Raw genomic sequence first — 22234 nt, 5'->3', positions numbered from 1 at the left:
TCATAAAAAATAGAAATGGGATCCCTGCAACACTGACTCATCAGCTGCCACAGTTCTTTGGTGCTGCTCTTGTGGTCTGTGCAAGATCTGAATGTTCTAGAACTTCCTGTGTTAGTAAATATGCAGTGAATATTCAGAGTTGGTTCAGGAACTCTTGTTTCACACAACAGTGACTAATCTATAGATTTTTGAATGTTACTACTAATAAATGCTAATGTCACTTTCTACACGTAACTTTGTGTTCTGCTTGCCACATAGGCATTGCTTGAGATTCAACAGTCTCAGTTGTTTGAGTGCTGTACTTAGCAGATAGTTTTGAACTGCTGAGGAACTGTTTCTGTTGAGTTACAAATCTCTGGACAGATTTCTTGGTGGTGTTCCCACAGCTATTTTGAGGAGACATAAGTCTTACAGCGGAATTATGAGCAGGTTTTCTAGTATATTTAGCTATAAAATGCAATCAAACACAACTCGTTTCAAGCTCTGCTTGGTTTATATTCTTCTGGTATTATTCTGTTGTAAGGGTTAGACTACAGATTGTTTTGTATCTCACTGTATTCCCTGTGTAACTTGCTGTGCTCTGTAATTCAGCAAAGTACAATTTGCCAAGAAACATCAAGTTACATGATTCCCCACTGCTTAAGTTGCATCTTACTTTGAGTAATAGTAACTATAACTGAGACTTGCTTTTTTATTTTTTTTATTTTTTTTTACTGTACAATTATGACATGACTGGTTTCCTGTTTGATTTACAGCACTTAAATATCAAGACACTGACAGATGATGTGGTAAGACAAGTTTTTCTTTGGCTATGCTAAGCTCATAATCTTATTGCTAATGCAATAGAAATAACCTTATTGATACAGAAAGCTTTTAATTGTGGAGTTAATTTAGTTAATTGGCAAAGTCTCACTAAAATGTGTCTGTAGTATACTTGGTGCCAGCAGCAAAAATCTGAACGGCTTTGAAGTATGCTCTGATGATAGCTAAATGAGCTTGACAGGTAGTTGTGCCAATTTACGTGCAGTATAGTTAAGATATCTGTGATTGCATGTTTAAAAAAAAGTTATTTAGGCTGCATGGCTAGTTTAAAATACCATGTTTGACAAACTAACCATTGCTTCTTTAACTCAATGCTTGTTTCAAACAGCGTTAGGTATGTCATGTTAGCACTGTTTCTCAAACTTCATCTGTCTGAACAGCAGATGAGATTCTGTATCACAAAGCGGTTTGTTTTTGCTTTTTGGGTTTTTTTTTTTCCTTGCTTCTGAAGTTACCTATTTCACTGTAATATTCTTTTGTAGGTAAGAATAGCTTTCCTTAAGTGGATCATTTACGGTCTTTGAATTTATCTAGAAAGTAATGTTCTGCAGGTATCTAAAGATCACCTGTTATGACTTCAGTGCTATGCAGAGTTCTTGCTGAAGTACTTCTGTGCATGACTGTGAGCTGAAGTGTAGAGAGTGTTTTGCTGAACAATGTGCAACGTGCTTGTGCTGAGAAATATTGTTGTTTCCTAGCTGAGGAACCAGTACTGCTGATCAGGTGTGCAAAAGGTGGTAGTGTTGAGCATGTTGCTTCCATCTGTCATTCATAGGTTAACTTAAATCCTATTTCTTTAGCAGGGTTCCATATGTGGGAAATTGTTATTAAGGAATTTGAGTCTGATGGGTTGATAATAAAACTTTGATTCTCTAAATTTGTGCTTTTCATCTAAATGCTGAGGAAATGTTCACAGTTCTTTCAAAGCAAAGTATTTTGTGGTAACCAAAACTTAATTCTGGTCATGTCATAGAGTCATAGAATCATAGAATAGTTAGGGTTGGAAAGGACCTTAAGATCATCTAGTTCCAACCCCCCTGCCATGGGCAGCGACACCTCACACTAAACTGTATCACCCAAGGCTTCATCCAACCTGGCCTTGAACACCACCAGGGATGGAGCATTCACAACCTCCCTGGGCAACCCATTCCAGCACCTCACCACCCTAACAGTAAAGAATTTCTTCTTTATATCCAGTCTAAACCTCTGCTATTTTAAGTTTCAACCCGTTAACCCATCCTGGAAGGGTTAAAGCCCGGATGTGCAAGATCTGTTTCTGTGTTTTTTTGTTTTTTTTTTTTTTTTAAACAGGCTAGCTTGATCCCTTATTGACACTTATTTTTCCCTTAGCCTATTGGCCTTGTCTAGCTTGTAATAATAGCCACTAGAAGTCAGATTTGTTTTGCATGTACTAAGCAATCTCCTACCCAACTCCTCAAATTTCTTGGAGCATACTTAAGGCCCCTTGACAGATTAGAGAAACATCACCTGAATAGTAGATACAAAGTGACTGAATATTTGTACATATGTATGTATTTTAAAAGGAAATGACAGCTGTTTAATAAAAGGCTAACAGTAAAAACAAACAACCCAATCCTTAAATATTACAGTGGCAGACACTTTTAAAGATGTGTATTTTGTTCACTTTCAACTTCATCTTGGAACAAGGGTATGCTTTCCAGTTGACACTTTTTGTCCTTCCGAGTTTTCTGTTGGTTTAGTCTTTCTGTGCTTGATCCTGGGAAACAGCTAATAACACTAGGTATCTGAGTCCTAGGCAGCTTAAATGTGGCTTGGAGCAGTTTTGGCATTTCACACCAAGCATAAAAACTGCAAAAGGTATTTTCTCAAAATTCCTTTTGTACAAAGGGGGGAAACTGAAGTAGGAGAGGGTTAAAACCCTGACGTTTTAAGATTACTTGATTTTTGTAGCTTTCAATGAAATAATAGATTTCTTTCTTCTCGGGGACACTTATTTACATGTTAATTTGCTCTCTGCTGCATTATGCTTTATAAAATATGTATAAATTATTACTTGCAGCCTGTTTTTTACAAGTACAGTGTTGTATCATGGTCACTAGGAACTTTTTTACATTTAGGTAAGTTAGCAACATTTTGAGAGTCTAAAATGCAGACTGCTGTCAGTATTTCAGTTGTATTCTATTATTTCTGAGACACTGATGCATTGTCTACTTTCAGTGACAAATCTACATAAAGTTCAGAAACACCTTGCTGTTTTACAGATTTGACACATTTCTTTTACATTTTTTGTTTACAAACTATGAAGACAGGAGTCTTAATCTTATTCCACAGAAGAGTGGCAAATAGGTACCTGAGAGCTCATCTACCTGCAAGATCACTGTGGAAGCAAGCCTTTTTTCTATTTCATCTTGAGTGCTTCACATTTTGACAGATAGTTTGTAAGGTTCATAAAGATCAAAAACCTGCATATGAACAGAATTTTATTAAAAATCTCTTATGTAGACAAAACTGAAATGCTTGCTAAAAGTCCTTACAGCTTAAAAGTTGGCTGATTTCATAGCAACTGCTGTAATGATAAGAAAGGCTGTATAAATTCCAGTATATAGAGAAACCAGATTCAGAGTAGAATATATTCTAGACATTCAAGATGTGACTGCATAGGCCTAAACTCTGTGGCTTTTAATTTTCTACCATTAGTCAATTTAGTTGCTCTCAAGAAAGGTAAAATAATCTCTGGGAGATTTAGCATATTAGGAATAAGAAGTCATATAAGAGAGATTTTCTCTGTATCTTCATTTATGCAATATACAAGGCCTACAAGGATGCTGGAGAGGGACTTTTCATCAGTGACTGTAGTGATAAGACGAGAGGTACACTTAAACAAAACAGGGGAAGTTTAGGTTAGGTGTAATGAAGCTCTTTACTGTGAGGGTTCTGAGGCCCTGGAACAGGTTGCCTAAAGAAGTGGTAAATGCTCCATCCCTGTCAGTGTTCAAGGTCAGGTTGGACAGAGCCTTGGATGATGTGATCTAGTGTGAAGTGTCCCTGCCGATGGCAGGGGGGTTAGAACTAGGTCTTTCCAACCTAACCATTCTGTGATTCTGTTCTATGTCTTTCTCTTATGAAAAGCTTTAGTGCCACTAGTGGAATTTATCACATAGTAAGAAGTTAATTTTATAGAACAATTTGGCTGTCAAAGAAAGACTATACATTTTTAATCTTCTTTAAGCCTATGTGGACTCAGTGATTTTAAAGACCTTTTCTAACCTAAAAGACACTATGAATTTTTCTAGTATTTTAAGTAGCAAAAATTGTTTGTATGCTAAGAATATCTTATATTACTGGCAACGTAACTGTGAACGTGTGAGCTGTGGTGGGTAAAATAAATCCTTTGTTCTGTTGGGGAAGGAAAATATAAGGAGGAAAATATATCCTGTTACCCAACAGAGGTGAGGCTGCTGTAGCTCAATGACCCACAGATCCAATCAGTATTGAGGCTGGAGCTATGTCCTACCTGTGTCAGTTGCTTTCTTTCAAGTAGTTTCTTTAATGTGGTCGTGTTTAAAAAATATGCATTATAAATTAAATCCTTATGGGATTTCAATATTGCTGTGATGATACCACTTTGCAAATAAGCCAGCATGTTTTCTTGTACTACTAGTAATAAAAAAGCAAAGCTCAAATCTTTTTTTGCACTGTATGTGTGATTTATGTTTAAAGACATGTGGCATCTTCGTCATTCATTCACATAACTTGACTGCCAAGTGATTAGTGAGATAACATTTCTCTGTGCAGATGCTGTCAACACTGTGACTGTGTATACTCGGGAACTTGCTTTGCTCCTCGTGCACTGCTGGAGATTGTTGGTAGGGTTTGGCTGCTGTTCTTTTCTGAAGGTAGTTTCACATAGCTGTATGATGGATGGAGCAGAGCAGTGGAGGAAACACTACTGTAAGAAAGTTTTAAACTCTATTACAGTGCAAGGGTGCCATAACAATAGTTTTGCCAAGGCTTTCAGAGAATCTTCAAGGTGGTAAATGTAACTGCAACTGAGAAGCAGTCTCATGGTAACTCATGGTTGCATGTTGACAATGGTTTATTTTTCACTGTGGCTGAGTTATGATGTTAAGATTTTGTTTCAGCTGCCGTGCCATTTTTGTCTCATGGAGAGTATGAACTGACAGAATGAAGTACACAGCTTTATAGATGTTTCAGTCTCTGTCAGTAGGAAGCATAAAGACAAAAAAGCTAAAATACATGCAAACAATTTACTGTTTATGAGAAAAGATGTCTCGTGCCTTTCATGCTGGGGGATCTAGTCTCAAGAATGAGACCTGAGCAGACTATACCTATAACTAGGACAGCAAAGAAACTATTAATTTTTATCTTTTCACTCTTCTTCCCTCCCACTTAAGAAAAAAATCAGACCAAACCTACTTTTTGACCAAAAAAGGCTTCTGACCGTCTCTATTAGTTGTTGCTATACAAAATAGTGGTGTATCAGTGTTGTTTCTAGAATGATGCTTACTTTTAGATAAGAAAGTTCCTCCTATTCTTGATTGTGTGAAAGACAACTTCCTCCTGCAAGTAACAGAGCCGACAAGGAGAGGTGCTCTGCTTGACCTAACTCACCAACAGGGAAGGGCTCGTTGGAAATGTGACACTCCAGGGGAGTCTTGGATGCAGCAATCTCGAGATGGTTGAATTCGAGGTCCTCAGGACAGTGAGAAGAGCGTGCAGCAAGCTCACTGCCCTGGACTTCAAGAGAGCAGACTTTGGCTTCTTCAGGAACCTGCTTAGTAAGGTTCCTTGGGAAATAGCCCTAGAGGGCAGGAGGGCCCAAGACTGTTTGTTGATATTCAAGGACCACCTACTACAATCTCAAGAGTGTTGAATCCCAACTAGGAGGAAGTGCAGCAGGAGGGCCAGGAGACCTCCTTGGATGGATAAAGAGCTGCTGAGAAAAAAATAAAGAAAAAAGAGGCTTATAAAATGTGGAAGCAAGGACAGGTGGCCTGGGATGAATACAGGGATGTTGTCTGGGAAGTTAGGGACCATGTTAGGGAAGCTAAGGCCCAGTTAGAATTAAATTTGACTAAGGATGTTAAAGATAACAGGAAGGGATTTTATAGGTATATCGCAGCTAAAAAACAGACTGGGGACAATGTAGGCCCCATCCAGAATCTGTCAGGAGAACTGGCTACCCTGGATTTGGAGAAGGCTGAGGTTCTGAATTACTTCTTTGCCTCAGTCTTCACTGAAAAGGCTCTGACTGCACCACTCAAATCTTGGAAGGCAGATGCAGGGAATGTGAGTATGAAGACCTTGGGCCCACTGATGTTTCGAGACCATCTTAAAAACCTGAAGGTACACAAGTCCATGGACCTGATGAAATCCATCTGCGGGTGGGTCCTGAAGGAGTTGGAAAATGAAGTTGCAAAGCCACTGGCCATCATATTTGAAAAATCACGGCAGTCAGGTGTAGTTCCTGACCACTGGAAAAAGGGAAAGATAACCCTCATTTTCAAGAAGGCGAAAATGGATGACGTGGGGAATTACAGACCAGTCAGTCTCACTTCTGTGCCTGGCAAAATCTTGTAGCAGATTCTCTTGGAAGGCATGCTAGGGCACATGAAAAACAACAAGGTGCTTGGTGACAGTCAGCATGGCTTCACTAAGGGGAAATCCTGCCTGACCAATTTGGTGGCCTTCTATGATGGGGCTATGGAGCTGATGGACAGGGGTGGAGCAGTTGATGTCATCTACCTGGACTTGTGCAAAGCGTTTGACACTATCCCACAGAACATCCTTGTCTTTAAATTGGAGAGACATCATTTTTATAGGTGGACCATTCAGTGGATAAAGAACTGGATGAATGGCTGCATGCAAAGAGTTGTGGTCAATGGCTCAATGTCCAGCTGGAGACCAGTAACAAGTGGTGTCCCTCAGGGATCGATGTTGGAACCAGTCTTGTTTAACGTCTTTGTCGCTGACATGGACAATGGAATTGAGTGTGCCCTCAGCAAGTTTGCCGATGACACCAAGCTGTGTGGTTTGGTTGATACGCTGGAGGGAAGGAATGCCATCCAGAGGGACCTTGACATGCTTGTGAGGTGGGCTGATGCCAACCTTATGAAGTTTAACCATGACAAGTGCAAGGTCCTGCACCTGAGTCAGAGCAATCCCAGGCACAGCTACAGGCTGGGTAGAGAAGAGATTGAGAGCAGCCCTGCAGAGAAGGACTTTGGAGTGTTGGTTGATGACAAAATGAACATGAGCCAGCTTCAGTGTGCACTCACAGCCCAGAAAGCCAACCGTATCCCTGGCTGCGTCAAAAGGAGTGTGACCAGCAGGTCGAAGGAGGTGATCCAGCCCCTCTACTCTGCTCTTGTGGGACCTCACTTGGAGTATTGTGTGCAGTTCTGGTGTCCTCAACATCAAAAGGACATGGAACTGTTGGAACAAGTCCAGAGGAGGGCCACAAGGACGATCAGGGGACTGGAGCACCTCCCATATGAAGCCAGTCTGAGGAAGTTGGGGCTGTTCAGCCTGGAGAAGAGAAGGCTGCATGGAGACCTCATAGCAGCCTTCCAGTATCTGAAGGGGGCCTACAGGAATGCTGGGGGGGACTGTTCATTAGGGACTGTAGTGACAGGACAAGGGGTAACAAGTTGAAACTTAAACAGCGGAGTCTTAGATTGGATATAAGGAAGAAATTCTTTACTGTGAGGGTGGTGAGGTACTGGAATGGTTTGCCCAGGGAGGTTGTGAATGCTCCATCCCTGGCAGTGTTCAAGGCCAGGTTGGATAGAGCCTTGGATGACATGGTTTAGTGTGAGGTGTCCCTGCCCATGTCAGGGGGGTTTGAACTAGCTGATCTTAAGTTCCTTTCCAACTCTAACTATTCTATGATTCTATCATTCTATCATTCCTTTCCAGACTTAACTTCTTTTCAGTTACTGTGACTCTTCTGTTCAATATCACATACTTTTAAGACTACTATGCAGCCTATATTGTGCTTACATAGGCAGTTAATTTTTTTTTACAATTTCAACACAAATTGTTTTTCATGATTATTACAGAAGCGTTTTTGTACTCTGTATTTAAGTATTTTACTTTTGTTTCTTTTTAGATTATCTGAAGTGGTTTTTCTCATCTTCAGTAACTGTGCTGTAATGGTAGGAATAGATTTTTTTGAATTTGTGAGCTGGTTAGAGATTCCCTGTGTTGTTTTTGTGTAGTAGATTAAAAGAATTCTAGCGTTCTCCTCTGAATGCCCGGAAGTACATAATTGCACTGTTATATCCTTCTCATTCCTTTATTGTCTTTGAAATCTTAACTGTCTACAATCTACTCTGCCTTCCATCAGTACATCAAACCAGATAATAATTTGGGGAATTTCAGAGTGACTTTACTATGTAAATACTTTTATCAGGAGCATATGAAACACTGTTTATTGTTTTGTTAATTTTAATGTTGGCCCAACAAACATTGTAAGGGGAAAGTTTGTCCCTTTCAGAAAATTATTGTCCTAAAGCACTGTTGCTGTATGCATCTATATGTATTTATTAGTAAAATAAATACCAAAAAAAAGATAGACATCTTTAGAAAAGATGGAAGGTGAAACCTGCTTTAAACTGTGGTGACACTTTGTATCAAAGCTAACTTTATATACTCCCCATTGAAAAACCATGACAGCCTGATTTAAAATGTTTTGGTGTAGCATTGAAGATTACTGAAGTACATTTTTGCCATTTTCTCCTCAGTGCACTTAGATCGCCAGCAGCGATCAGTGGTAGATTTCATTACAACCAAGCTATGAAATTTCCATTCTTTCTGTATAGTGGTTTCTGTGGACCATGAAATTATTCATCTGTATGGCATATCAAGAGGTATTAACTTTTTTGAAGCGGTATCAATGTATAATTCAAGAGAAGTGTTTGTGGAATGCTCACACTGTATTTCTATGCAGGTCTTGTGAGTTTCATTTTTTTTTTTTGGTGTATGAAAATCTTACTTTTAGGCTTCATTGTTTTAAATTATTTAAAGTAATTTGTTTGACACATGTTTATATGTGCTTATAATCCTAGTGTCTCACTTTGTCTCGCATGTTCTGCCTGACCAAATATATTCGAAGAGTGTGCTTCCCTCCTTTAGGATATGTGGTATAGGATTTGGTGAATGTGGGGAATATGAATGTTATGGCCTTATCTGTAGTGCTGCGAAACATCTGCTATACAGTCTAATGTTCAAGAGGAGCTTAAAATCAAAGCATAATCTAAATATGTGAACAAATTTAAATATATCTTTTGAAGGGTGGATGGTCTCTCATCCCTTGCTTGGTGCTGTCTGTTACTAGTGGAGCAAGAGCAGCTCTGGGACTGCAGGGAGTATTTCATGGCAGAGACTGGGATGGCTCTGCCTGGCCAGAGCTGATATTATTGCTGCTGTGTGGTGCAAGGGAAGGAAGAGAGGACACTTAAGCATCATGTACTGTAAGGAAGGGGCCAGGATTTTTCAGGAGAGATGCGATAACGAGTGTATGGCACACAAGTAAACCTAATTTAGTAAATTCTCTGCTGACTGAACCATGGGCTGAATGTTTTTGGATTTTGTTATTTTTTTTTTGTTTTTTTCTTTACTAGAGTGTCTTCCTTCTATTCCTGCTTCAGTTCTGTGTATGAAGAATCTTCAAACATAATGGTTTATTTCTTAGGTTGTGCACTTGATAGTGAATAGTGAGGCATGGAGAAGCTACTGGCTAATTATTTGGAGTAGATTTGCTGCCTTTTGTTTGGTGCTCAGTGAAAGACATTGTTTGAGAAGAGAAATCTTAAATCATATGATTCTTTATTTTTTTTTATTAAGATTCCAGTCTAAATGTTGCAGTTTGCAACCTGGCTTTATTCCCTCATGTTTACCAGAGACTTCTGCTTTTAAAGGCAGGAAAGGAAATTGCTGTCCGATTGAGATGTAAGATGATTTTTGTCATTGATGATCCTACTTCTCTTCCAGTGATGTTACCCTCCTCCCTTTTGCTTTTGTTGCATTCTTTCTTCCTGGGACTTGCCTATGTAATTATTCCTTTAGAGTGTGCTTTCCTCACTGCCTGCTGGTTTGATATTGCATTAAAGAGCCGCATCATCCATGCTGAGTTCTTTTATGTTTATGCTATATTCATTTTCTGCTTTTGCATGTTCTACAACCATCTGTATGTGAGTGGCTTGTACTCTATTTCTGTGTTCCAAAACCTGTTCTTTTACAATTTTGAACAGGAAGAATTAAAGTCTTTTTGTTTTTCCTTTAAGCCTCTCTTCATGGATGTCTAATAGTCAATTATTGCTCTGACTAGAGTGGAACACTTGTACCCAGTTTTTGCTACTAATTTTCTTTGCTCTTTCTGATCTTAATTTCGCAGATGCTATAATAACTTTACTTGTCATTTAGTTTGTTAACTTGGATGTAGTTATTGAGTGATATCTCAAGATACTTATATTCAAGATATATTGAAGCCTCAGAATATTTTTGCATAGCATTTCAAAGATGTAGGTCTATTGATGTGGTTGGAATCTTGTCCAAAATCTCTTATGCATCAAAAGCTACCATAACTTCCTTCTGTACTGACAAGTGTAATACTGGTGTTCACATCTATTCAAAAGGCTGCTGCAGAGATGATTAAGATTTAGCACATCTCATTGAACATATCATTTGCTTTTGTATTCTGTTGGCTCTTGCCCATATGCATTTGAACTTGCAACCTCTAAAAATGAAAATGACAAAAATTTCACTTTAGTCTTTGTTGAGAAGGTGATATATACCTAATAAGTAAAAAAAAAAAAAAAAACAACAAAAAACCAACCCACAATCCAAACCACTTTTCCAAAGAATTTTTGTTTGCTTTTGAAAAGTTAAAGTTCAAATGACTGTCTCATGTTGGTGGTAAGACCAAGGATTATCCATGAAACCATGAGTGTATCCTGCTTAACTTTAATAAATGAGCTGATGGTATTTATGCTTCTCCTAAATGAATTTCTAAATAACTGGAGCACAAAAAGGCACTAAGTTTTGAGAAGCATAACACAAATAAAAAGAGCAATGTCTTAGTTATGTTAATATGTGTTTTAATAAGAAGTAACTTCTGTATGTTCTGTATGAAAATGCAAATCTGTATATTCTATTACAATGTCAGGAGTACAGCTGTTTCAGGGTAGCAAAAAACATTTTAGAACTATGCTTTTGATAAATAAGCCTGCTTTTTCATATGCTACATGTAATATTTGTGAAGAACTCTTCATAAATTGGTTTTGTAGATATCTTTGCCTCCAAACTTTCTGCAAAATTCTCATGTTCTGCATGATTTCTCCATAGTGTAATGGAATTCTGGTCTGTTAACTTGATCACTAAGGCAACTGACTGTTACATGCATATTTAGGAAACTCCTCTAAAATAAGGCAGTTAAATAACAAGCAAGTTACCACAGAAAAATAAGGATGTTTAGTTTCCAAGGATGATCATCTTAATTAGGGTTATGTAGAATGGAAACAGTATGTGATGTTACACCTTTTCTGTTTTCAGTTGGATAGATTTGCCAGTATAAGAATTCCAGGAAGTAAAAAGGAACGACCTCCTCTGCCGCATATGAAGCATTCTCATTCGACGGATTGGTCATCCACACCTATGGACACAGAGGATTTTGCTCCAAAGACCCTGTCGGAAAGAGAAATTATAGCGCTGTTTGAAAAAATGATGGTAAGGATCTTATGTTGTTTTCCTTTACTTGAAGAATGACGATGTGGCTAACTGACAAGAGGTGGCCTTCTTTTGTGCATGTGTTCTGATCTTCACCTGAATTATTAGTATTGTTATTGTGAGTTATAATTGTGTGGTTTTTATGGTATTTCTCAGGGGATGAACTCTTTGCATTATTAAAATAAATATATTTGCATATATTTAAAGTGGAAACTAAATATTTCTGATTATTAGAAGTGAGATTATGCAACAGATTTTGAGGAAAACAAGAAATGGAGAGTCCTGCTTCCTTTCAAGATGACCTGAAAATTTTACAGAGATTTTATACCTCTGAATGTCACAGCAGGGTTTTGTTCTGAAATTATGTTCTCTGTCTTTCTTGCACAAAAAAAGACTCAAGGTTCTTGCTTCCAAAAGCAGCATTTGTCTGCACATGAGTCTCAAATTTGCTGCTTTCCTCAGCTGTCATTGTTATTGTGCTACAAAAGAGCAATCATTTGGTGGAAAGATTATGTGACATCAGTACCACCTCTTTGTGGTACCAGTAGGTTGAATTTTTTTTGTTATGGTGATGTTGACATTTTGGGCAAATTAAAACTAAACATGGAATGGTCATGGGAGAAGAAAGTGACTGCAATCTCCAGAGCATAACAGGACGTTAACAAGGAGGGTGATATCTATATTATTATTTCTTTCTCTGTCCCATAACAAGTAACTCTTGAAACACAAAGGGACTGCCAGGACCTGGGATGTGGAAGAAATTAAATGTACTCTGAGAGAAATACCTTTATGGAATTTCTTATTCCCAGTACTCAATAATGTTAGTTTAGTCACTAAGATGCTTCTGTAGAACTGTCGAGAGCTATAACTGAAAGGGAGGATTCAGGATTTTAATTTTTTAGGTTAAGCTGATAAAGAAGACAAATTTACTGTGTTATCAAGTTTTGTATCTGTGCTTGTTCTTACATAGTTGATTTTCTTGGCGTACCTCCGTGTCTAAGCTACTTTACTACTTTTTTAAAATTTTCACTATGAATGATAGTTCCTCAAATGTTAGGAAATGGGATAGGTTTTTCCTTAAATAACCTTGAAGGTATACCTCCCTGTGCACATCCCCTGCTACGTAAATGTAGGATGTATTTCTCTACCATTCCACAGGGATTCTGGTATAGGATAGTGTGTGATGTTGAGACTATGCCGTAAAAATTGCAAACTTTCAGTAAATCCTCAGAAACCTACTACTGTATGTCTAGGTAAAAAGAAATGCTTATACACAGGCTTATTTCCATGGATCCTGTAGAAGTTAATTCCAATTTTACACCTACTATGCAAAAACATGCTAATGATTACATCAGGATAATTTCAATGCTTTCCTAGTCTCATTGAATAACAAAGCACTTAAGCTATTTTATTAGTGTTATTTTAGCTCTAACATATAATGCATAAGGCATTCTTCAGATTATCCACACTTGAATGGAATGAAATAAAGCTAGTTTAATCACAGTAGATTGCATAGCTAATTATATACTGTAGCCTCTGGTTTGCTGTTTTGATCAAATTAAGTTATCTAGGGGGTGGTGAACAACTTGAATGTTGTAGCCAGGCCTTTACAACTGATTTTGCACAAAACAAAAAGTCAATTGGTTAGTATTGAAGAGAGTAGTTTCTGAATTCTGAAGTTTCAGTGAATGTGTTATTGTTATACTTCGGGTTTTCGTAGATGCCTGCAGCTTCCTTCTCCCAGTATTTTATGCAGTGGTTTCTTGTGTGGTTTTGATGGCAAAAATGATGAAAAAACTCATAAAAACAGACAATTAAAGCTCTTTTAATTTCTGTTAGTGCTATTGGGAAAATATCCATGTGAAATTACTTATTCTTATTTTCCAATAAGAAAAATAGTATTATTGCTCACCTGTAGAATAACTAGATGATTTAAGAAGAAATGAGAGAATGGAGTTGAAGATTTTGTAAACTAAGCCAAGTGTGATGTGCCCCTTGTAATGCTGAATGCTTCTAATCTGTATAAATCAATTGCACCGTAGAATCATAAAACAGAGTTGAAAAGGACCTTAAAATCATCTAGTTCCAATCCCCCTGCTGTGGGAAGGGACACAACCATGAAACAGTGCCACCCAAGACTCTGTCCAGCCCGGCCTTGAACACTGCTAGGAATGGAACATTCACAACTTCCCTGGGCAACCCTTTCCAGTGTCTCACCATCCTCACAGTAAAGAATATCTTCCTTCTATCCAATCTAAACTTCCCCTGTTCAAGTTTTAATCCGTTACCCCTTCTATCACTATAGTCTCTCCCCAGCATCCTTATAGGCCCCCTTCAGATACTGGAAGGTTGCTTTAATGATGCTTCATTTCTTAAAAGCAACAACAAAGAAATTGCTTTTTGCTGCACACAGAGGGAATATTTCTTATAAATGAATCTGCTGTTACATTTAGGATTCTGGAATATAGCTGATAGGCTGTAGGCTACTGATAGGCTTCTTAACACGCCCTCCCCTCCTCATCCTTTTTTTAGCATGATTAGAAGTTAGATATTTTTTTCAGGAAAAACAAGACCCTTTTTTACCTTTTTATTATTTAAGAAATTATTTTTCAACAAGCTTAAGAAAGGAAGTCTGAAAGGAGGGCTTTTAAATGAAGAATGAACTTCACAGTGGCTACAGGCTAATGTGAAAAATCTTTTCTTGTGTTTTTCTCTCCCCCCCACCCCCCCCATTTGTTAGATATACATACATTTCAATGTTGCTATGAACAAAACCTATTTGGCATATTGGAGGCAGGGTACTGAGGATATGATAACTCTCAGAAAACAGTGAAAAAGACCTAGCCATATATTTCTGTGAAGCTTAAAATGGAATACTTTGGTTTCAGTGTTCTTATGTTTGTCCTTATGTAGGTTTTAAAAACACAATTTAAGTAGTAAATAAAATACAGCTACCTTTATTAAATATACATGTAAAATGTATTTTCATTTGAAGTCAGTATTGCTATACAATTATATCCCTGTGGAAAGGAATCCTGAGGTACAGTGTTGCAAGGATATTTATCAGAACTTGCAAAAAAAACAAAAATCATCTGGTAATGTCAAGCTGGACTTGATTTTAGTAATCTATAGTATGAGTTGTCATGTACATAAAATGAGAAATATCTGTAGTAAGATAACAAATGGAAGGCCAGTGGGAATACTAACATGATAGTGTTCTTGACAATTTGATTTGATTTTGATCCCTCACGTTTTTAAGCTAAGGAAATGCCTTAGATAAGGTAAAAAGATTTTTGAGCAGTTGTTGAGAATTTAAGGTTATAGTATTTTGCTGGCTTTCAAAGAACTTGTTACTGAAAAAGATATTTAAAGTAATAAATCAAAAAGAACTTTCTTACCTGCTCTTATTTAAAATACCTTTTAACAGTCTCCAAATCTCTATGTCCAAAACAATCTATCAGTGCCAGAATTCATTAATGAATTGTCCAAGTCCTTTCTAGTTATGTAATTAATGCCAAGTGCTTGACCAGTCATTAAAATACACAGATTGGATGGTTGTGTAACTAGTTTAAATTTTTAGGTTTCCAGCTGGCCATGTGTGGCCTCCTTTCTTGTTGACTCTGGCTTGTTTAGATGAAGGTGCTTTGCATTTACTTTGAGATGTAGGAGGTAACATGAGCATGCAAGCTAGCTGCCAAGGATTCAAATGACTACATTATTGCTTGAAAGAAAGATTTTTTTACATGCCCCTTGTGCTTGCTTGATACTAAAAATATAAAATTATAACATTGTATATATAGTATCAAATATATAAATCTGATACAGGAAATCCACTACATAGTATCAAATATATAAAATACTAAATAGTAATTAAATAAATACGAAGTAATAATTTAAATGCATACTAGACTTAAGTGAAGAATTATTTTTAGTCCTTAGGGAAACAAAAGACTAATATTTGTGGGTGGAAAAATCTACACAAAATTGCCCTACTTGGAAGAAGTTCAGCATAAGGGGTCAAACTTTTTCTGCAGTGTCTTCTCTCTTGCATTTATGCAAAACTCTAAATGTCTCTAGGAGTTGCGCTTGGCTCTATCCTATTCAATATGAAAACTAGTGAAAGACAAGGAAACTTAACTTTCAGTGTAGTATAAAATTTTGGACTTCGTGTTTCTTTTTTTTTTTTTTTCTTAAAACTCTAAGGTTATGAGTTCGCTTGCTGTCTTTGATTTCTGCCTAGGTGAAATAGCTTTGCTATCAAGATGCTTACCTACTGATTTTGTAGCACTGCTACTGCCAAAGCTGGTGGGGATTCACCTTGTGAGTCTTAGCTGAAAATAACTACCGTAATTCTTGCTAAGCTTAGGTGACCATAGTAATACTATATGTGCTCATATGTGTGTGTGCCTAAATTGTTTCTTTTTTTTAAGCCTTTTTTTTTTTCTTTCCTGTACCTCCAGTGTGATAGGAAATGTCCTTTCTCACAGATGTGGAACTGATTACAGTGATCAGAGCATTTCTAGGCTGGAACAGTAGAAGTCATTGTGTCAAAAATGTCAGTGAATAGCTGCTGTGTGGCTATCAGTACAGCTCTGCACATGTTCCTTTTGACCTCTGGTTTATGTTGGAATGAATGAATTGTGATGGGGTTTTGATGACAGTTGAAGGTGTTGATTTAGTGATCAAATCATCAAGAATTCAGGCCTTACTTTTATTGCAAGGGTATTATTTTGTGAACTACTCTCAGTGCAAAGCAAATTCTGCTGCCCAGGATTAAGTATTTGGTAGCTGAGAAACACAATTATGGAACAAATTTAATATATTGTTTTAAAAATATTTCTCAGAGGCTGATTTGAATACATTTTTAAAACCTTTTAGGAAGTGGTAAGTAATGCTTTTCTGGGGTGTGTGTGTGTGTATGTGTGTGAAACTGCAGGTGATTTCTAAGAGATCATGCTACAGGTTGTGGTGCACTTGTTTATTGTGACAGTTGGCTGTTTTTTTAGTCTGTGTTGCTAGGGAATATGGATAAGGATTTTCATTATTTTGAGTAACTAACCTATGGAAAGCTCTTTGTGTAGCAGTTTTTAATCATGCAAGTTTGTATTTTTGTGTCTGTTGTTTTCAAGTTAATCTCATAGCTAAACAATTGTTTTTGGATGACATTTAAAACTGCCTTTTTTTGTTGTTTTTTCCCTGCTTCCCATTCTAGGAAGATATGAATTTAAATGAAGACAAGAAGATGCCATTGAGAGAAAAGGATTTTAATACCAAAAAAGAAATGGTGATGCAATATATTAGCACTGCTTCCAAGTCTGTAAGTAAATGTTTCTGAAGTGCAGAAATTACATAATGTTTGGGTTATTTTCATGTTGGAGAGGAAAAAAATGATGCCTGCATGTCACATTCTTTTGGCTAACTCCTGTTTTTTGTAGACACATTTTTAAAGGGCATTATCTCATAAGCTCCAATGAAAGATACTCAGTTGTACTTGGAGTGTGTCTTCTACAGAACAGCACTTCTTTTTGGTAAAGATATGGCTATTAGTGGGGATGGAAAAGTTTTTCATAGAATTTGAAAAAGCTTGATGTGAACATTTTTTATTTTTTAGCACCGTTTGGAAATAATTACATAACTGGTTATTCTTTTTCGTACTTCAGTACAGAATTCATGTTGTGATGCTATGAAATAGTTGCTAATGAGATTGTTTGCACATGAACCCAATTAGTGTCTACTGGTTATTCTAGAGAAGTGCAAGGAGTTGTGTACCAGGCAGTTTCAAGATTAAATAGGCATAAGAAAAATCTACTTCTTTCAAAGTGTGTACTGAGTCCAGGGCTAAATGCTTCAGTACTCATACTGTCCTCAGTTCTTTTGAATGTTTTTAATTTCTTTTGTTTCTCTTACTCTCACTGCTCCATGTATGTGGACAGATCAGTAAAAAACCCTCCCATATGTAATTGTAACTAAATATTGACAAGACACTATAGTAATTTAAGTGAGCTTGTCTACTTATATCTTACTGTCTGTTTTAAATGATGTACCTTATTAGTGTAATGCACTTTTAGGAAGGTAGGTACCTAGTACAGGAGTGAACTGTCTGGAGGTTGTTTTAGTTAAGCTAAGCTCATCAGAGCTGCTAGTCGTTCTATAGCCTACAAGTTCCTTAGTACTGGAAGGATCAGGATGTCAACCCTGTTTTTCTTTTTTAGAGCTATTTCCTGGGAAATCAGGAAACTTCAGGCTAGAAAATCTCACAACATTCTTGGAAGTTTCTTAACTTAAAACAGTGTCAAGGTTTATATCTCATTGGCACTGCAGGACCCCACATGCCTTCTAAAACCTTAGTTGTTTCATCTGAAAAGTGATAATAGCACATGGATGGCTGGGCAGAATGGTTGCATCCACATCTCTTGCTGGAACCTTAGCATCCTGATGATGGCTGGTATTAAGAATCTCTTTCTCAAAAGAAAGGTTTTCATGTTTTCAGTTCCTGGCACTTAATACCTGCTAAGAACTAAACCCTACAGCAGAGTAGGTTTCCATGATCCTTCTTTCTGAGTGCCATTTGCAGTAAATACTTTTTTTGTGTCTTTGGTTGTCATTGCAATTTTTTTTTGGCAATGGAGGTTCTTGCGCTATGCCTGAAGAGGACAGGTCTCTTTCTTCTCTCAAAGTAGTGATTTGTTCCCACATGCTGTTGCCTTGCATGTTTTCATAAAGCCCTCATAGCATTATTTCCTTTCTGTTCCCTTCCTCCACTGCGAGCACATGTACCCCATAGCTTTCTGCTATGGGAGGTCAGTGAAAACTAATTTATGCAGGAAAACTTTTGTCTTCACTGAAATCTATTTCTAGTATTGTTTTCTTACTGGAAATGGCATTCAGACATTGTGAAACTGGGAGGAGCTGTTTCTGTGATGCATAGAGTCAGCTGTCTGATACAGTAGTGCTCCAGATCAATTCAGCTTAGTGCTGGAGCTACTGGAATGGGAAACTCCTTCAGTTGCCCTTGCAATGTTTTGTTCCTGGCATGCTCTTTCATGCCCCTTGTGTGTTGGACTTCTAGCTGATTTCTCCATCTAGAGAGAATAGTGCACTGCATGCCCAGGGTACTCAGCTAAATTTTAGTGTACTTTGACTTGATGGAAGTGTCATACTTTCCTGAAGAGCTGAAGAAGCTACTATTGCATACAACTAATCCCATCTCAGATCTCTCTTTCTATGAGTGATGCTGCAGTAACATCTGACAGTAGGTACCTCTCAAACTTTAAGCAGACAGGAACTTACCTGTGTTGTGTTGGGACAAATATCCTCATTTGCAACTACTATGCAGAGTACCAAGCAGGTTTCGTTTATAGCACTTATTACAAAAACTATTAGAATGAAAAAAAGAGGCTACGCTTCTAAAAATCACTGAAAAGGAAGCAGCATCTGGTGATCATACTATAGCCAGATCTTCATCACTGACCTCAGTGCCAGGGTTTCTGTTTCTTAGAAAAGCAGAACTCCTTTACAATATTAACAGATCACATCTCTGTTATTGATGCATCTAGAAGTTCTGCTGGCTTAAGTAGGGCTGTGCGCAGATGCTTATTTAGGTACAGAATATTGTGACCTACAGAATCACAGAATCCCAAGGGTTGGAAGGGACCTCAAAAGATCATTCAGTCCACCCCCCTGCAAGAGCAGGGTAACCTAGAGTACATCACACAGGAACATGGCCAGGCGGGCATTGAATATCTCCAACGTAGGAGACTCCACAACCTCCCTGGGCAACCTGTTCCAGTGCTCTTTCACTCTTACAGTAAAGAAGTTCTTCCTGATGTTAACGTGGAACCTCCTATGCTCCAGTTTACACCCATTGCCCCTTGTCTTATCACTGAAAAAAGCCTAGCTCCATCATCCTGACACCCACCCTTTACATATTTGCAAACACTGATGAGGTCACCCCTCGGTCTCCTCCAAGCTAAAGAGACCCAGCTCCCTCAGGCTCTCCTCATAAGGGAGATGTTCCACTCCCTTAATCATCTTTGTGGCTCTGTGCTGGACTCTTTCAAGCAATTCCCTGTCCTTCTTGAACTGAGGGGCCCAGAACTGGATGCAATATTCGAGATGTGGCCTCACCAAGGCAGAGTAGAGGGGGAGGAGAACCTCTCTTGACCTACTGACTGTGTGCTACCTCTGTATGGTGAGATTTTGAGAATAATAGTATGATTTGGGTTGGAAGGGACCTTAAAGATGATCTACTTCCAACCCCCCTGCCATGAGTAGGACACCTTCCACCAGACCAGGTTGCTCAAAGTCCTGTCCAGTTTGGCCTTGATCACTGCCGGGAATGGGCCTGCAACAACTTCTCTGGGCAACCTGTGTCAGTGTCTCATCTTTATAGTGAAGAATTTTTTTCCAGTGTGTAGTTTAATTCTGTCTCTGTCAGTTCAAAGCCATTCTCCCTTGTCCTGTCACTACAGGCTCTTCTAAAAGGCCCCTCTCTGCATTTCTTATAGTCCTCCTGTAGGTATTGGAAGGCTGTTCTAAGGTCTCCCTGGGGCCTTCTCTTTTCCAGGTTGAAAAAGCCCAACTCTCAGCCTGTCTTCATAGGAAATGCATCATCCAATGCTCCAGTTTGCTTAGAGACTTCTTAACTGTTGGCTGAAAGCATGCTTCTGTATATATGTCTGTTTATCTTTGCCTGTAAGCTTGCTGTTACCATCACTCTTTATAAAGTGTAGAAGAATTGCAGAGACTAAACAGTCTTGGTGTTTAGGATGCTACTAGTACTTGATGAAAAATTTGAGTGATAGCAAAAGTTGTATGCTTGGTAGAATTCTGCTCAATTACTCTAGCATTCTGTTAGTACTTTCTTGTATAGTGTTTAGGTGAAGCCTTATTCCTTCCCTTAAAAAGATTATCTGAGAGATGTCATAGCTGTGAAATTTTGAATGAAATTTCTGTCTGCTGTGTTGTCATGTCTTATCAGGGAACAGTTAGAGAAGGGAACAACAGTTGTGTTTGAAGGCTACTATGTAAGTGTGAATTCTCATTTACCAAAAGCAGCGTGGTTCCATTTGTTGCTGGAGATTATGTCGATTTGTTTTCTGTGGCTTTGTACCTGTTTGTATGTATTATGATTATTTGAGGCTAGAAACAGCACCATATTTTTAAGTGATGTATAAAAATACAAAGATGTTCCAGTCCATGTTATGGAGTTGATACTCAAGTGGGAATAAAAGCAGCATTACGGTAATGTTACTCTACCATAAGTTTTGCTGCTCTGTATGTTGAACCCATACAAACTGGGTTGTTAAAGTGAGTTTTCTTCACAAGACTGTGTTTTGCAGCTTTTACTCCCTTGTAATGCATTAACTGAATTAATTAATGCTGATTTCATACTGCATCTGCTCACAGACCAGTTGTTCTTCAGTTGAGCAATTAAATTTCTAGAGGCACTGTTGCCTCAAGATATTTCCTGTTTCTCAGTTAACTGAAGCATTTTGAACTTAAGCAGCTTTTCCCATGGTGAAATGTAGTTAATATAATCAGTTTCACAATTGGTACCAAATGCAGCTCTCACTTTATTTAAGCACTGGCAGATGTATCATTCTTATTATGTTGCAGAACCTTAGCATAAGTATGAGTAAGTGGTACTTGGTACTCTGGGTGTGTTGTACAGACATTCATAATTCATTGGCATCTTTTGTACAGGGTAATGTTCAGGTGGGGAACTGAGCCTGAAACAGGATGTCTGATACTGTATGGATATTGATGTGAGATTCCGTTGCTTGTGAGATTTCAGATAAGTCAGAAGAGACTCTGCAATGTCATTCTAGTGAATTCTTCTAGCCTGGTTAGGCTCTTGTCTCATAGGACCTTTCTACTACACACATTTTTATCGATTTTATTAAATTACTTCCAAGATATCTTCTGACCATCTTAACTATGTGTCCTGTCCATATGACTATCCTATATGACTGTTTCTGCATCAAAGGAAAGCAATTTTGCTGGCTTCTTATAAGTACCTTAGTTATATCCAGCTTGGTGAACTGTACAGCAAGAACTGCTGGAAAAAGTCACTGGAAATTACAGATTCTCCACCCAGGATATTAATCCATATGCTTAGGCATACAAGTACTGCTTATCAACTAGTCTATGCACAGCAGGAGCTGCTGGGAGAATTTCTGTAACTTTGTTAAATTTCTGTCTGGAGAGCTTCTGTAATATTTAGTTAAATACTTTGTCACAACGGCTGCTAGGAGTTTGTTTGGTCGTCAGTCTCATTTATGCAGAGACCAGCTGGGAAGATATAGTTTTGCATGAGGAATTGTGTATTCATCCAGGTACAGGCCTGAGCCCCTGTTAAACCACGGTTATTACAATTTCTTCCTTATATCACAGCTGTAACTCATATTCTCCTGACTGCCTCAAGGGTATATATTGCCTAGTCTTAAAATGTTTGAGGATTATTGTAACAAGATGGATGTGTTGAGTATTTAATGTCTTGAGCAACCAGGCAGAATCCCTTGTCAGCAGTTCCCCTTAGCCGGTGAATTTGTACTGTTTGGGGCAACTCATGGTGTAGTAGCTTTTACTTTTCATGTTTTATCCAGTCTTTGTTATGAACGCTTTGTTTTGTTTAGGGTCTTCTACAACTCGCTTGGAGATTGCTTTCCAGCTGTGGGGC

At 38.0% G+C, this 22234-nt stretch overlaps 1 protein-coding gene across 1 annotated transcript in view; it reads left to right on the top strand.

Annotated features, from left to right (window-relative positions):
* DIAPH3 (diaphanous related formin 3) overlaps nucleotides 1-22234 on the top strand; it is a 222456-nt gene that overhangs the window by 10073 nt on the left and 190149 nt on the right. Inside the window, exons 2-4 of the mRNA XM_031045922.2 lie at nucleotides 756-788; nucleotides 11380-11553; nucleotides 16766-16870. Of these exons, the coding sequence (XP_030901782.2) occupies nucleotides 756-788; nucleotides 11380-11553; nucleotides 16766-16870 (312 nt within the window). The remainder of the gene's footprint in view (nucleotides 1-755; nucleotides 789-11379; nucleotides 11554-16765; nucleotides 16871-22234) is intronic.

This window comes from Melopsittacus undulatus, chromosome 2 (assembly GCF_012275295.1).
Source record: "Melopsittacus undulatus isolate bMelUnd1 chromosome 2, bMelUnd1.mat.Z, whole genome shotgun sequence".
NCBI classification, from domain to species: domain Eukaryota; kingdom Metazoa; phylum Chordata; class Aves; order Psittaciformes; family Psittaculidae; genus Melopsittacus; species Melopsittacus undulatus.
The sequence above is the reverse complement of the archived record's forward strand: the minus strand, read 5'-3'. Positions and strand labels throughout refer to the sequence as shown.